Below are 17,389 nucleotides of genomic sequence, written 5' to 3'. Positions count from 1 at the left end.
TGTTTTGTTTTTGCAACAATGAATAGTATGGTCACCATTACTGAGACCGGTTTTCAATTCCAGAGTTATTCACTGAATTCAGATTCCATCAAGAATTTGATCTTCCTCCCTATATCATTTGTCTGGCCTGGTGATTATTATATGCTACCGTCTCCTCCCCAAGTCATGTTCAAATCCAAATAATTAAAACAATTCCTGTTCTAGTTTTTGCATATAACTAGCATCGACCGAATGCTTAGTGGGTTTAAATGTGGTGATTTTCGCCTGATATTTTTATTTTTGGTGGTCATTTGATGTGCTGTATCATTCACTGGGGCATTGAAAAGAACGGGGGCATATGTTATGAATAGAAATCTTTTATGATGGATTACGTAACCATAGCAGCAGGCCTCCTCTGTTCAGTCCTGAAACAGCTGCCTTTCAGCTTAGTTTTTCTCCTCGAGAGGTCATTGGATGTGATGAAGCCGTTGCTAAGGGAAACACAAGTGCAGAAGAGGGGCAGATTGCAAAATGATTTATACACTGAAAGACACTGCCACCACCAAGTAGAGAATGTAATTATTTGTTAATGCAACCTCTTGAACGTCAGTGGATTTTGTGAAGGTTGCAGTGACAGTGTAAATATGGATCACAAATCAGTTCGCCTGGCATAAGAGATTCCTCAGGGGCGTCTTTGAGGCTTTACTTTCTCACTGTTGTAGACAAGGATCTTGATTGTGAAATGATGAATGGTCTGTAACATCTGAATACAGTGGAAACATAGCATAAATAGAGGGCAATTCTGCCTAATCTGCAGCTTGCATGATAGACTGAGAAATCTGAAACTGGAGCTATGGGCTGCATTTTCTCTGTTCGCCAGCATGAAGTAGACGTAAGCAGGTTAGTGTTTGCTTAATACTTCTGAAACATAACACCACAGTGCAGTAGAAAGATGGCCTGAATTTGCTGCCGTGTTAAATGTGTGCTAGTACATTGCATGTTCCCAGATTCTGAAAAATCCCATTAGGTTCTTGCTTGGCATCATGTGTACTGGATGGACAAGGCACAGTTAATAAAGTAGCTTTATCCTATGCCACCAGACAGTGTGATGCTTTGAGTTCCCAGAAGCCATTATTTGGGTCTGCCCATTAAAGAATCTGTCCTCTGCTTGTGGTGCAATTTTTATATTACCGCCAACCCCATAACATTTCCAAGTATAAAGTTACAGGTGCAACATTATGATATCGACAGATGCGCAAAATTGTGGAATGGCTTGTTTAGATGGGGAAAAATATTTGTGGATTTACACCTCTCCAAGTGTGTTGACTGTTCTTACTTGCTGTGAATAGGAATTCATGTGTTGTGCATGGATTGCATGGCCTGGGCTGCTGTTGTGTGCAGAGATGCAGTTGCATGTGGGAAACAATAATGCTGTTGATCATAATCCGTAATCCAAATTGAAAACCCTGCATTGCTGCTAAGAGGCCAGAGCATTTTTGCTAGTTTCATTCAATATGTTCCAGTGATTCAGCCTTGTGCTGCTAGATAAATCTAAGACAAAGTCTTCATGCAAAGCCGAAGACCCAATAGTTGCAATGCAGATGGGCAGCAAGCTACCAAAATGCAGGTTGGGTTGGGACCACTGACCTGTGTAACTGTTTGCTGCCCCCCTTCCCCCGCTCCATACCAACTCTACCGCGTCATCTCGAGCGAAGAGAAATCTCTCCCATCCTTTGAGTTTCGGCCCAGCATTGTTCGGTCATCTCTTTGTGACCATATTGTACAAAGTAGCAATAGATCGAGGTGAATGTCTGCCTGCTCTTGTATTTGATGCATTTTTTTTCAGAGTCAAATTATGTTCTAAAGCTTTTAATTAGCATTTCTAACAGAATAAATAATCCAGCCTTTGGGGTGCACTGTGAAAGCAGCTTCTCTGGTTACATGCATAGCTTTTCCACCACCTCCCATCCTCGGTCTGACACCAAAAACGTACAGATTCCAGCAACTTTATATTTCATTCTGTTAAGCTCTTGAGCTTGTTGTCTGTCTTTTGCTCCAAAATGGCATACATGGCGTCATGGAGAAACCAAAACTGGTGAAAATGTCATTAATATCGCTTGTTAAAAGCAAATGCTTTTTAAAAGGTAGCCACAATATTGCTGGACATGTAATCCAGAGACCCAGGCTAATGTTCAGATCCATCTATAAAACATAGAAAGTTATTCCAATGGTGAACCCATAACCATTGACGTCAGAGCCAGCTGGTTCACTAACGTTCATCAGGGAAGGAAATCTGTCAGTATTTGATTTGGCATACATGTGACTCCATACCCACGGTAATGTGGTTAATTCTTTATCTGCCTTTTGAATGGCCTAGAGGGTCAAATAGTTCAACAGCATCAAGGATGAGCAACAATTGCCAGCCTTGCCAGTGGTATCCATGTTCCCAAGGAATTGTGGGGCAAAAAGATGCTGTCGTCTCCTGATTAAATGGCCCCCTTCTGATCAAGATTAATACAATTGAATGTCATCACAAAAAAGGAAAAAGATATTTACTGTTCATGTAGGTGAGAGGTATTTGAGACGCTCCATGCACAGTTCTATGTGCACAGAAGTATGAAGACAGCTGTCAATTCAAATACCCTGTGATATTCACACAGCCTGTCATTTATTAGAATAAAATTTACTTTACCTTTGAACTGTGGTGTTCTGTATCGTCTGGAGATGAATTCATTTGACATATTGTCTTTTACATTGATTTCAGAATTTTGATGCAGTGTCATGAATTCAAGGTTAAACGTAGTGGGGAATGGGTCATATTAATGATTAGCACATCAGGGTAGTTTATCCATATGCACAGTAAATTGAAAACTTCTAGTCTTTTGTTAGGTCCACAGGGAAGAGCTTGTTGTTCTGATTTAGAATTTTATCCATTAACAAGGTGATGCCCTTTTCCAAACCTTATCCGAATGTCAAACAGGCCAAGCCAGCAAACAAAGTAAATGAGTCTTGTTTGGGTTTGATTGCCTAGATTGTTGAGACTAGAAAGTAGAAGACTATAATTTGAATAGTGTTTTAAATGATGGACCAAGGCAGCTGCTTGCATCCTAGCTCTGTCTGACTCCAGTCTACTTGCATGGAAATTTGAATAGTATAGACATCACCTCATATATAGGATTTGGCTGTTATATAATTAATCAGAAGTAGGGTAGTCAGCCTCTTGATCCTGTTCTGCCATTTGATAATATTATGACTGATCTGTATCTTAACTCTTTTTTTTCTTCCTGGATAACCAGAATCTATCAGTCTTTGTTTATTTTGAAGTAGCCTAAATGGCACTTAAGAGCTTCACATGGCCCTGTCTGAAGCGCTTCGTGACATCATCCCCAAATGTGCTAGCCTTAGGTTTCAGGTTGTTTCCCCTCCTTGATCTGGTCTTTCCTCCTATGACCAAAGAAGGTGGTATTGAGAACCTCAATTGGATCACCCTTCCACATGCAGAGAGTGGTTAGAATGTGTAACTTAATACCATAAGAGGTAGTTGGCACAGGTCAGAGTTTCCCAACTTGTGGGTCAGACCGGTGAGGTCACAGGATAAGGTTTTGGGGCCGTGAACTCTGAGAGAGCAATAGCTGCTGTGAACCTCAGACTGATTTCTGTCTGCTGCGAGGCCTCTTTAAGTCCTTCCTGTTTTTGGTGGCCGTGGTCTCGGGCACTACAGCAGCGAGGCACTGCATAAAGAGCTTGTGAGTGGGTAAGTGTCTATTTCTGTTTAAGGAACCCAGCCTCTTCACCAACTACCACACAAGGGAGATGGCAGAGTGTAGCATGAGGAGATTGTGGGCTCCCTACAGTGTGGAAGCATACTGTTCAGCCCATCAAGTCCACATCGACCCTCTGAAGAGCATCCCCACCCCTTCAGAAAGCTGTTGTCATTTGGTGAATTAAAACTTTCAAATCTGATCTTGATTGTGTCTGTTTTAAATAGGGCAACTAAGGGATCTGGAAGTAATGTGTATTAAGCAAGTTCAAAAAAAAAATCAGCCAAGATCTAATTGAATCAAGTTCAATGGGCTGAATGGTTTTGTTCTATTCTTGTGCTATCAGTTATTTATTGCTGTGTATAGATCATTAAATGGTATGCTTTTGAGATGGTCATATCAATTATAATATTTAAGGCACATGCTATATTTCTTTGTAGTTCTAGCAATAAATTTGTCTGACCTTTATTAGCTGAAACAAATAGGATGCTCTGCAGAGCGGGGAATAATTTCCCTTGCAGCATTTTACTTCAGTGACTTTTCTCCTTCTGCGCCTATTTGGTGGTTTTGCTTGTTTCAGACACAGCATTGAAATGCAGTAAGCACACCCTCCTACACCTGGATCAGTGGGTCTTCGTCTAGTCAGCAGGTGACATGATAACTACCTGCTCTGGGTGAACCACAAGCATATAAGTACAGAGATGGTACAGTCAGTGAAACATGCTTGCTTTATGCAGGCAGTTTACATGTTCTTTATTTAATTGTATGTTCACTATTTCCCACAAACAGAACTGGAGATGTTTAACCAATTAACCGATGTGGCACAGTTCCCATTTAGGCTAATTATTTTGTCCTAATTTGAGCATTGCAGGGATCCAAAATGTGGATGTAGTGCATGTCTCCGGTTGTATCAATAGACAAACTGCCTCATCAACAGCAACATTTCCAGAAGCGGAATTATCTTCGAGTTTTGTGAAATCCCTAATGTTAATTTTGATACTTTGATGCAAGATAAAACTGTATTTTATCAAGTCTTGCATGTCACACCTGCATTTAAGTCATTAATCTGACTGCCTTTATCTTACACTTGCATATTCTTGCAGAGTAACTCCTCCAGACTTCGTTTCTGTAAACCCTTTATTCTTCCCTGCCACCCAGACACTTGCAGCCAATTGGCTAACTAGGTGACATGATATTTACCCAATCTGCACTCCCTATTTCTATAAGAATCTAATATACTTCTGCTCTATCAACTGCTCTGCCGCCTTGATGTCTAAGATTTCCCCTCCTCTACCAGTGATCTTCCTGACAGTGGCTGGTTGACTGCTCCCTTGACCCATTGTCAGCTTCAGCTTCCAAATTTGCTGAAATATTTGCTGCTCTTTCTGGGCAAGAGGGAAGCGCAGGTTGGGGGGTGGATGAAGTACTGGTAATGTCACTCTTGCACTCTTCTTGGGTCTATGTGAACGTAGAATAAGGGAATGTTGGTGAAGATCCAAAAGCACTTTCACTACGTTTGTGGCACATTATTTGTTTTTCCCAATCATGTTTAATTGTGCAAAGTCCTTTTTCAGTCAGCTCATTGTGTTGCACACTAGGTTTAATATACCAAACCCTTCTCCCTGTTGAACAGTGATGTAACTCTGAGACTCTGACAAACCTAAAAAGGAATGGCCTGTTTCTACACTGTCGGGATTCATTTTAAACAGGAGTATTTCAGACCAATAACTAATAGGGACTCTATGCCAATTCAGTATGGTGAGAGACTTTGTACATGTGACTTAATTGACCTGTTTAATATCACTTTGTGGTTGGATATGTCTTGTGTTTAGTATTGCATCTTATTTAGCTAATCAATCCTATTGGAAAATGTGATTTTCATTGTTTCGTTTTGAAAACTGCTGCAATTTGAGAATTTTTTCTTTAAAATAACCTCAGCATATAATTAATAACCTAGCAATGAAGAGATCAAATCATTAAACTACGTCTCAATTTCTTTAAAACAGTTATCTGCAGGATTTCAGTGAAGCAGGATATGATTTGTATATTTTCATGTTAAGTGTGAAAACAGTTTGCAGTTTAATTTTTCTGTGGTTTTTCAATGCTGTTTGGAAGGAGGACAGTTGGTGTCTGTGTGTTTGTCTGTGTCTGGTGGTCATAGTGAAGAATGGTTGCCTTCTCTGAGGCCCCGGTAATTCTGTGGCATTTTTGCAGGCAGTGACTGGAAGGTAAGTTTGCTGTGTGACTCAGAATCTTGGAGGCTATGCCATTGCCTTGTAAAAGCACATATCAGTGCTAATTACCAACTGAAAACCTCAAATGCTAAGTGCTCTGATTTTTGGCTAGATATGGTGCACATTGACATCTCATGCATAGACTTGCCATTGGAGTTCATTGGTTGCTCAGTGTATTAAAGGCGCATAAAATCAAAATACTGTAGCTGTTGGAAATCTGAAATAAAAGAAAGTGCTGGAGGAATTCAGCAGGTCTTGCAATATCTGCGAAGAGAGTTGATGTTTGAATCCAACATGACTCTTCAAAGGTCTTCTACTTGCTGAATTTCTCCAGTACTTTCTGTGCTAAAAAGGGATAGGATAGTTTTTATTTGATTTTGTTTTGTTTGTATGTGATATTGTGTATCTACATTTTGCTCCGTATTAGTTGGGTTTGCTTTATTGCCCACTGTTTTTTCCAGTGTTTTTTATATTCTCTGCCTGTTCTCTGCTAACCTTACTAAGGAACTTCCAAAGAAATATCTGTGGAATATGTTTGTTAGAAACTGGAACTGCTCAACATATTTCATTCCATTACAACCAGCAGTCTTTCAACTCGTCAGACTGCACTAGATTTGACCACAGGCCATGGGGAAAGCTTTTGAGTTGTGCACTGGGAATACATGGATACCTCATTTTTTGAGCGAGACTGTGAGCTGAGCAGAGAATCAGCAAATGTAGAGTTGACCAAATGGTTTATTTTTGAGATGAAAACTTGTATGATGTGAATTTAGTGTATGTGGAAGAAACATATTGGTGCAAGGTAAGTATTCGGGTGTAGCTGCCTCTTCCTGTAGTATGTTGGATAGGAGTGCAGTGGATAACCATAATGGTTGCTCAAAGGCTGATTAGGTGAAAGGATTTTACTACTCACTGAGCTTATTTTCATGTATAACAATGTGAAATTTATGGACCAAATCTTGCTGAAAACTACGTAAACCTTACACTTGTCTGAATAATCGGTATATCTGGTGTTTGCAGGGTACCAACAATACAGGAAACCAGTTTCATTGAAAAGATGAAGAAAACAGTAAGTGCATCTTTTGCTGTTATATTCTGTGGACATAACCACTTGGTGATGTGAGAGAGCCAATTCCCTCTCTAAACTTTCTTTTCCGCCTCCCCCCCCCGCCACCACTCAATCCCCACCAATTGTCTTTCACTGGTTTCAATTTTGCCCAGCAGCTGGGTGTTAATTATGTTACGTTCTGGATGTACATTGTTTCTGTTCAAATGTAACTCCATAAGAATCCCTACCAAGTTGAAAATCCCAATGTCAGCAATCTCTCTCCATAACTCCTGGGATACTATGGATCGGTCCTTGTCCTTCTCTGAAGCCCCTTTTGGGTTTAGAATTGTTGAATCTCAGAAACCTGTGGCACTGGAGACCAATCAGTCCACCAGACTACTGCTGGATTTTTGAAAGAGCTATCAAGACCCCTCCTCTTTCTGTAACCCCATAAGTTTCTTACCTTTGTGTACCTGTCTCATCCCCTTTCTCAGTTTTTAAAAAAAAAACAAAATTTATACAAAATTAACAAAATATCCACTTCTATCACCTCTTCAGGTAGAAATTCCAGCTCTTGACAACTGATTGTATCAAGAACCTCTAATCTTTCCTCCAGGTCTTTCTGCCAAGGATTTTACATGTATGGCCTTTTTTTTTTTTTCAAACTGAGCCATTTTCAAGAGAAAATAATTTTTCTCTAACTATTCTATTGAAACCTCCCTCCAACTTGAAAATCTCTCTTGTGCAATATACCTATCCTCTGTGTCAAGAAAAACACCTTAGGCCTTGCCAACTTCTACCCAGAACTGAAGTCCCTCATCCCTGGAAGTGGACTGCTAAACCACTTCTGCTTCTTTTTTTTTAGGGTTTTTACATCTTTCCTGAAGTGTGCTGTCCACGCATATCCCACACCAGTTCTGACCCAACCAAGTATTCAGAAGAGTTCTGGCATAATTATTTTCTTCTTTATGCTCAACTTATAAACTAAGTGCAGTATACATGTAAAAGTCAAGTTTCTAAGATTAAGCTTTTAGTCAAAAGGTTTTGAGGAGGAGAGGTCGACATGTACAGGAGAAACATTTGGGAGAGGTTAAAATACACTCTAAATCACCTGACTATCACAGATTTGTCAGGTCAGAGACTATTCATCTGTCACACAGCCCTTTTGTTTCCTGTTTCTGAGCCAATCTGTGATCCAGACCATTACTTTCCAAAGTATTCCCTTCATTATTCATTTTTCTTTACTACTTTCAGTTTTCTCTCTCCACCTTGAGCCAATATCTTGCTGAGGTGGGGTTTCATATGCATCTTCCAATACCTTAAGCAAATGACTAACTATTCCCTCACATGAATATCTTGATGGGTAATATAAGTAAACTGTTCAATTATCGGTTGAGCCCAGCCCTGTTCTCATCCAAGATCTGCACATGTAAATGTTAATACTTTTTCTACTACTTCCTATGGTATCCTACCTCCAAGTTAAAGATAGTGGTACAATACTTTAAGATCCTGATGACATAACAGTCACACCCTATGTGTCCATGTTATGCTAATTACTTAGAATGTATGCAGCAATTTGAGACATCCTGAAATAATGTTTTTGTGCCTTTTGTTATATATTCTTCCCTGCAGGGAAAAAACATAGTTGTGTTTTACGGCTCTCAAACAGGAACAGCGGAAGAGTTTGCAAACAGACTGTCAAAGGATGCTCAGCGGTATGGGATGCGAGGAATGGCTACTGATCCAGAGGAATATGATATGGTTGGTAATATAGTTTCATGACGATAAAGAATTTGAGGATAACTGAACCCAAAGCTGCTGATAGATTTATATGTATAACACACGAATGGCGTTTTTCTGATGTATTACTTGAGATTAAGAATTGTCTCTGTTTCAGCAGTGACTCTAGTTGTCTCATTTTCTGTCTGTTCCCTTTTAATCTACCTTAGTCTTTGCCTTCAAATCTTTTTGGCATGTTTCACTGGAGCTCGTCCTCCCTGTCATTAAAGAGACTTGTACTGGAGATGTACAGAACTGACCATTCAAAAAAAAAATTAATTATTCAGCAGTTTTGACAATGTTCTTGAATAGTATCATTTATTAAAGTGAATAAACTAGCAATAAAGCACAAACGATTTGCTTCATCAATTATTATTAAAGAAGGAAATATTTCCTGTACAAAAAAACAAATGGTCACAGAATTGTCTCACCTGCATGCTTTAAAAAAGTGTTTTGTTGAAATGTGATAATCGGTCACATGCCCCAAGGCGACTTGTCTACCTAGTCCCAAAAATAGGAGATTACTGTATTCAGCTTTGTGACCTCTCTTGAAATCAAAGCTTAGTGAATTTCAGAAACTGGGTTCACATTACTGCTAATGTGATGATGTTAATTGCAGTGAAAACAAATTCCTAGTGTGTCCACACTAATAAATGACTATGTCTGACCCGTACTTGAAAACAGGGAATGATGACTGTTCACTTTTAATTTTGCTTAGCAGTATTTGGAATTGTCCCAGAGTGCTGGTAATTTCCCTATAGTATGAAGGGACAGATGCTGACTTCGTAACTGGGAATCAGCTATATTAAGTATGGCTGACAGGAAAGCAGTAGTGTCGGTTTGGGTGAAGGCAATGGTAGGCACCCATCCCATCCTATATCCGGCAGGGAAAAACAGCCCAATTACAGACGGCAGTAGAACATTACTACAACAAAACTTTGAACGAATGAAGCACCTTTTAACTGCTAATAAAAAGTATCTGAAACACTTCTTTAAAAATGAAAATAACTATCTTAAAGGAAAAGTTCTGAGTGATGTGCAAAAATTTGATCAGTGGAGGATTGACAGAGAGAGTCTTAAGTGAAAAGAGAATAAAAGAGAGCTAGATTTTCACTGCTGAGGGGTGGGTATCTTGAATCAGGAAATTTTCTGACCCAGCAGACCTGCTTCAGTTTAATAAGTCCCACCACACTCAGTTTTTGCCCCAGGGAGATATTAGGATCGAAGTTAATCCTAGAAGCATCAGTGGCCACAGGAGAGCACTGAGTCTGGGCTGGTGGAAATATCATCCAGTTTGCTGTTTTGAAAACTTAGGGGCTTCGTAGCCCTCATCCTTCACACACCTCGACAAGCCATGCACTTTTACTGCCCCCCACCATGTCAACCCATGTTTCCCACCCGCACCACTGCCTCCTCATAACCTTCTGCCACCACTATCACCATCTCCCCAGTATCCACAGTGTGCAAAGGTCAGGAACCATGTGCAGATGAAAGGAAAATTAAACTCTTAACAATCTAACAGAACTCTCATTTGTACACACTCAACACTGGAAGTTAATGGAATCTGTTGCCAGGGAAGCCGTAATGCAATGTTGAGGTGTGCTGGAAATTGATTGAGATCAAGTTTTCTGGCCTGTGACTGAGATGTCCCACCTCCCAGCAGTGCCAGCTTCGGTCAACAGGTATAAACTCCCCCTTTCCCCAAGCCTGTCGTATATGCATTCTGCGCCTTAAGCTGTCTCATAATTTTCCAGGTGACCTCTTGATATTGTAAATACATTGCTTAGTATGGTACCCTACAATGAGATGTAAGAGCCAACATAATGTTTTTGAGCCTGGAGTGTATGTTAAATTTTAACTTTATTCTGCTGTTTATTTTGTTTAATCATTGGAATGAATGAGGCAAGATAATGCAATTGCTCATCCTGAGCCAGAGAAAGCACACTCTAGACTGATAGTTTATGGAGCAGTGGTGAGGGCATGTGGTGTTGTCAGAGGTGTCATCTTTGATGAAGGATAGGCCTTGCTTTAACTTAGAGAATTTGCAACTTCAGGTTGCCCCAAAACGAATGACTGCTCATGAAGTACTTGCTGAAGCCATTCTTATAGTTTAAGAAATTTGCAGCTAGCAGAATCACTCAAACAGCAGTACAATAGCCAGATAATCTGTTCCAGAGATGAAGGCTGAGGGATAAGTATTGGCCAGGAGCACAAACTTTGACGTTAACGTAAAATATCCTGTGGTGTGCTAGAAGAGAAAATTAATCTGATGTCTTTTGGTAGCTATTTTACCATCAATCAGTTCTACCAAAAACCTATGTCTAGTCCCATTTATTTACTGCATGTGGGACTTAATGGATATTGACTGTAATGCTTAACTACATGCTGACAGTGAATATGCTTCAAGCATGATCCATTGTCTATTAAACATTTTGGGAGTATTGTACTTTACATTTGTTTTGAGTTCTGTGCAATTTTCTATTCCTTTCAGTCTGAACTAAATCGACTTACAGAAATAGAGAACTCCCTGGCGACTTTTTGCATGGCTACATATGGCGAAGGTGATCCCACTGACAATGCACAAGACTTCTATGACTGGATGCAAGAGACTGATATCAATCTATCTGGTGTGAAATATGCAGTAAGTACTAAAGAAAAATGGGCAAAGGGTTTGTGACTTTATAGGTCTTGTATAACCTAAACTAATGTGAAGATAATTTCAAAGGAATCTTCAGTCTGGTGAATTGTACAATCTGTAGTTAATGAAATGCAGTTTGTAGTATGTTCACATCAGGAGTGAATGTAGCTTTATTTTGAAATGTTTCTTTCTTATTAGTGAAATATAATCTTTAATGTATTTATTGCAAGTATAGAAAATAACTTGCAAAATAATGCATCATGAATCTTATTTAAAATATATTTGGTCATGTTTTAGTTTCTGGGGAGTTCTGTAGGCAGATTCCCTCAAATGATGTCCCAAAGCAGCTTGAAATTTCTGCTTTTTCTTTTTAAAAAAAAAAAAAAAGTTCATACATGGATGAGGGTGTCGCTGGCTGGACCAGCATTTGCTGCCCTCTGGGCAGTTGAGTGTTAAACACATTGCTGGCCTTACCTACTCTGACTTCTACGTGACTCCAGACTCACTGCAGAATTCCTCCCTGAAGGACATTAGTGAACCAGATGGGTTTTTACAACAATCAGCAGTTGTTGCATGTTGTCATTAGGCCATCTTTTAATTCCAAATTTTATTGAATTTGAATTTCAATTTGTCATCGGATTTGAACCTCTGTCCACAGAACATTGGCATGTGGTTCTGGAATACCAGTCACTTGATATTTATGACTGTACCAACTCTTCTGTCACGTTTGAGGCATGATATGTAGCAGATACAACATACTTGGGAGGAACATACTACACCTGTGGTTCAGTGGTAACTCTCTTGCCTCTGAATCAGAGGGCTCAAGCCCCCACTCTGGGATTTCAATATGGAACTTTTCTCACGAATGCCCACCCCCTCTTCCAGAGATGCTCAGTAGCAGCCCTGTGTACCGTCTACAAGATGCACTGCAGAAATTATCTAAACATCCTTAGACAGCACCGTCCAAATCCCCAGCAACTTCCATTTAGAAAGACGAGATACATGGGGAGACTACCACCTGCAAATTCCCCTCCAAGCCTCTCCATCCTGAATTACAAATATATCACCGCTCCTTCAGTGTCAGGAGGTCAAATGCCCTGGAATTCCCTCCCTAAACAGCATGTGGTTCTACATACAGCACCTAGACTGCAGAGGTTCAAGAAGGCAGCTCACCACCACCTTCTTGAGGGCAACTAGGGACGGGCTATAAAAGCTGGCCCAGCCAGCAAAGTCCACATCCTGCAAATGAACTTAAATAAACACAGGCGATTTAGCACCTCAGGCTCCCAAAGCACTCCATTGGTGGTGCTTTGCCACCCCCCCCCCCCACCCCCCGCCCTCCTCCCCCCCCCCCCCCGTCACCCATGCCATCCCCCCCCCCGCTCACCGTCCGTCAGCTTATCCCCACCTCCATGTTAGGGTCTGTTGTGAAGTTTCATTGCTATGAGTAGCCAGTATCTCTTGCCAATGGTTATCATTGATACAACATGGCTTGCAGGGTGATAGGAAGTGAATTAAGTGGGCCTTTATCTTTGACTGTCTAGCAATTCCAGTTTTCCATTGAAGCTCAATGGTTCCCAAAATGGGGATTACTGCAGTAGAGTCCCAATTTGCAGAGAGATAGATGCAGTGGAGTGTGAGTGGAATCCAGCAAGTCTGGGGACATGTAGAATCTTTTGAATTTTACCTGTAGGATCTTCTATTTTTAATTCTGTTTTCTGCCCGGCAGCTAGTTTGTTGCTGGTTAGGAAAGCAAGTGGCAATAAGTTTCTGCCAGGCCCCTTGGAAACTGTCCTTGACAATTAAGATGGACTAAGCAAGTGTTCAGGACAAGGTGAGGACGGACAGGCAGCTTTCCACCTCTGATTATGCTGTTGTGATGGGTAAGGGAGAAGCTACTATTGACAGGCTGAATGCATCTCTGAGGAGCCCGGATAGCACTCTTTCTCCTCCACTGATAGCTTTTTCTGAGCCGGGAGAAACACAGCTGCCTACTGTTAGTTGTGCTGTCGGAGCCTCAGTTAAATATGCTGATGAAGTTAGAGAGGACACAGTTCTCGGTAGGTTGCCATATCCCCATTTTAACATCTTTAACCTCTTTTCCTCCACCAAATCGCTTGTTACTATCGAGACGCCAGTTATGGCTGTACTGTGGTCTTCTCCACACACGGTGATCCCACTTGCATCCAGGCCAGCTGCAGAAGAGTGAAAGCATGTATGCAGTGTTCAAACAACCCTTGATGAGAGGTTGGCTGTCAAAACAATTAATAAATTCTATTGATTGTAATCTGCTGCAATTAGGAAAGGCAGGTGAAGGATAGGAAAATCCATCTTCATGCATAATAATTGAGAATTGAACCTGCTGTGGTCTGAATTTTTAAACACCTACTGCCCTTTAGTATCTAGTCCCCCAGGATTACTGAAACATAATACGGTACTTTAGTTCAGAACCATGAAAAGTCTTGTTTGCAGAGTTTGGTCCTCATGAACTTTCTGCAAAATGTAACAACTTTTCACTGAACCCATGTGTCCCAAACAAAAAAAAAAGGCATGTCCGAGACCTGATTGTTAAAGAGTTTAGAATTTGCTTTCTTTTTCTAGGTCTTTGGACTTGGTAATAAAACTTATGAACACTTTAATGCGATGGGCAAGTATGTAAACAAGAGATTGGAACAGCTGGGAGCAGAAAGGATCTTTGAACTGGGTCTGGGAGATGACGATGGCAAGTGAGTGCTTTTGTATGTCAAGGTTTTATGAAAATGTCAAGATATTTTTGGAAGCCCTTTTTTGTAGAGTGTTCTAGCCTTCAGGGTTTCCTAACTGGGATGCAAAGTTTAACCGGTGTTTTCTTTTACCCGAGCTGAAAATGAGATTTTTTGCCCGCTCCAGGTTAAAATCTTTAATTGCTTCGTCTTTGAATGCAACAGTGGTTTTTTAAAAAAACTTTAATTGTTTTCTTTTAAATCAAGCTTTATACTTTAAAATGCGATGTGTTCAGTGTCTGGGTTGCTGCATTTGTTTCATTTGAGGCTAAGGTGCTGATACTGGAAGGCTTTCACAGTTACACGTGACTTTCATGAACTAGTGACAAATGCTGTGGTCAGAGACTAATTGCTAAAATGTAAAGTGGCACAGTTCATTCTGTTGCCATTTCTGAGGTACAAGAGAACTGACCGATTTAATTAGGGAGAGCAGCTATGTTCTTTTAACAAACGGTTACATCTCTAATATTGGTCGTAAGCAGGTGTCGCATGAATGCTTAAAGATGCTCCTCTTCTGCAATGGTTTAAGGTATATAGACATGGAAAGAAACCAATTATCACCAGACATTTTTCTTCTTTCCTATCGTACCCTATTTTATTTAACAATATATTTAAAATGCATTATAAACGCAAATAAGGAAGGCCAAATGCCTTGAAATTTTGCAGTAATAAAATTTAATTATCCTATGCCAGCTGAGCCTGTGATTACTTTTAACCAGCAGCTGGAAAGAACTCCAGAGGCCTGCTGTCCGAATGTAGTGTTTACTCACGTCATTTTAATGGTCAGATTGTGATTGCCATGAGGTTATGATTTCTGGTTTTGATTGTTTGCTGTGCTGTCTCCATATAGGCAAGGAGATTTGCTGTATGTTTTTTTGTAATGAGGTGAGATATTGGGCCTCTATTGTATTTGCTGACATAAGCTTTAAGATGTACTGCACGTCTAGGTGTGGGGGGAAGAGTTTACCTGTTTCTGGAGACAGTCATATCCTGTAGGTTAAGTACTTCAAATTTGGCCAGTGATCAGGAACAGGACAGCACGGTAGTCCAGTGGTTAGCACTGCTGCCTCACAGCATGAGGGACCCGGGTTCAATTCCACCCTCGGGCGACTGTCTTGTGGAGTTTGCACGTTCTCCCTGCGTGGGTTTCCTCTGGGTGCTCTGGTTTCCGTCCACATTCCAAAGATGTGCAGGTTAGGTGGATTGGCCGTGCTAAATTGCCTGTAATGTGCAGGTGGGTTAGCCCTGGGAAATATAGGGTTACAGGGATAGGGTGGGCCTGGATAGGATGCTCTTTGGATGGGTTGAATGCCCTGCTTCCCCACACTAGGGATTCTGTGATTCTAGGAGGGTGTGACTACAAGTGAGGAAGGTAAAGGGATCTTGAAGTTAGCTTTGGAGGAGCCTCAACTCTTGACCTTGTCCAACAGATATCAGATACTTGATCCCTGTGTGGATGTGAAAAAGGATTATAGGGAGGATGGGCTGTCGTACAGGAGGCCATTCAAGTTGGGGGAGCCAAAAGAAAAGTGGTAGGGCATTCTGTAATTAGGCATAAAGATAGCATCCTTTGTGAGCAGGATTGAAAGTCCCGCATGGTGTGTTGCCTACCTGATGCCAAGGTAAGGGGCATTGCAAACCAGCTTGAGATGATACTGGAGAGGGAGCAGGATGAATCCAGTTGTGGTCTATGTTGGCAGCAACAACTTGGGCAAGAGTGGCAAGAGGTCCTGTTTGGAGAATATCAGGAATTAGGAACAAAATTAAGAAACAGGATCTCAAAGGTGCTAGCTTCTGGATTATAATCCAGGCCATGTTCAAATTGGTATAGAGATAAGAAAATTAAGGAAGTATACACTTGGCTAAAGGAGTAGTGCTGGAAAGAGGGGTTCCAGTAAGTCAGATAAACATGATTTTTCCCTTAAGAAAGCTATGCTGACTCTCTCTCTTTTGTCCATGTGACTATTAATTTTATTCCAAATTACTGATTCTGAAAGGTTCTGATGTTAATCTGACAGTTTTGTAATTGCTGAGCCTCTGCTCAGAGACTTTTCTTGTTTCTGAAGAGGTGTGTAAAGTTTGCAAAGTGCCAGTATTCTAGCACTATTCCAAGGTCCAGGGAAGATTGTGGCTAGAGCCTCCGTAACTACTACACACTCTTCCTTCAATATACTTTCCTACATCTTATTTGCTCCTGATTCTTGTCAACTTGAAGTGCCAACAGCTTATCCAATGTTACTTCCTTATCGATTTTGAACTCTTCTCTTGAGTTTCCTCCACTGTCACCATGGCCTCAGTGGCATCTGCTTTCCTATTAAATATGGATGGAAAATGGTAATCGGAATGCTCCTTTTTCCAGTCTTTGCGTCCTGATTATGTGGCTGTAGAAGACTTTGGGATTTCCTTTGTTTCTTGCCAGTCTTTTTTAAAAGTCCCTCTTTCTTTCTGTTTGCTTTTCCATCCCTTTTCAGAAAGGGGTATCACGGCTTTAGCGTGAGCTGCGCTTCCATGAGAAACAAATGTCCTCACCAGTTTCTGAAATGGAAAACCAGTTTTTGAATGGGATCACAAGAGACTTTTGCATTTACCTGCCTGATTCTCTCGAACTGGCTGGCAGTCACCCATTCCCTACTTACCTGCTTGCCTTAACCTGCAGTGTGCATACCTCTCTGACAAATGTATCTAGCACCCACAGGCCAGGTATTGTCTGGCAGTAGGAAAGAAGCCATTTCGGAGTGGCAGCCAGTTCCATTACTGTGGCGCGGTACTCGGACTGGGGCAGGATTGGACAAGGACCCTTGCTGCTAGGTATCTGACAAAATACAGAATGTGGCATTTGTTCAGACCACGCTCTGTCATCTCATTTAATGGCAACCCCTAAATCATAATCCTAAACACTGAAATGAGTTTGCAGTATAATTAATCCAAGATCTTTCTCTACATGTTAGCTTGGAGGAGGATTTCATCATGTGGCGTGAGCAATTCTGGCCAGCAGTGTGTGAGCATTTTGGAGTGGAAGCCACTGGTGACGATTCCAGGTCAGTGCAATGCAGGTCATTTTATATAGACCAGCTAAATTCTTTGTCTGTCACTGTTTTCAAAAAAAAAGCCAGGCAGTGGACAATAGAATAGAACCAATCTTAGTCATCAGGAGCCAAGAGTCTTACACTTGCATCCAAAGCAACTCA

General features: G+C 40.9%; 1 protein-coding gene across 6 annotated transcripts in view; it reads left to right on the top strand.

Annotated features, from left to right (window-relative positions):
• The window catches only part of LOC109923453 (NADPH--cytochrome P450 reductase), a 73,805-nt gene that overhangs the window by 28,700 nt on the left and 27,716 nt on the right, over positions 1 to 17,389 (top strand). For all 6 annotated transcript variants that reach the window (XM_048612515.1, XM_048612516.1, XM_048612521.1 and 3 more), the window contains exons 3-7: positions 6,995 to 7,043; positions 8,655 to 8,783; positions 11,293 to 11,442; positions 14,041 to 14,165; positions 17,150 to 17,239. In XM_048612515.1, coding sequence (XP_048468472.1) covers positions 6,995 to 7,043; positions 8,655 to 8,783; positions 11,293 to 11,442; positions 14,041 to 14,165; positions 17,150 to 17,239 — 543 coding nt within the window. The remainder of the gene's footprint in view (positions 1 to 6,994; positions 7,044 to 8,654; positions 8,784 to 11,292; positions 11,443 to 14,040; positions 14,166 to 17,149; positions 17,240 to 17,389) is intronic.

Source organism: Rhincodon typus, chromosome 26 (assembly GCF_021869965.1).
Source record: "Rhincodon typus isolate 14 chromosome 26, sRhiTyp1.1, whole genome shotgun sequence".
Taxonomy (NCBI): domain Eukaryota; kingdom Metazoa; phylum Chordata; class Chondrichthyes; order Orectolobiformes; family Rhincodontidae; genus Rhincodon; species Rhincodon typus.
Note: the sequence above shows the minus strand (reverse complement) of the source record. Positions and strands in the feature narration are given on the sequence as shown.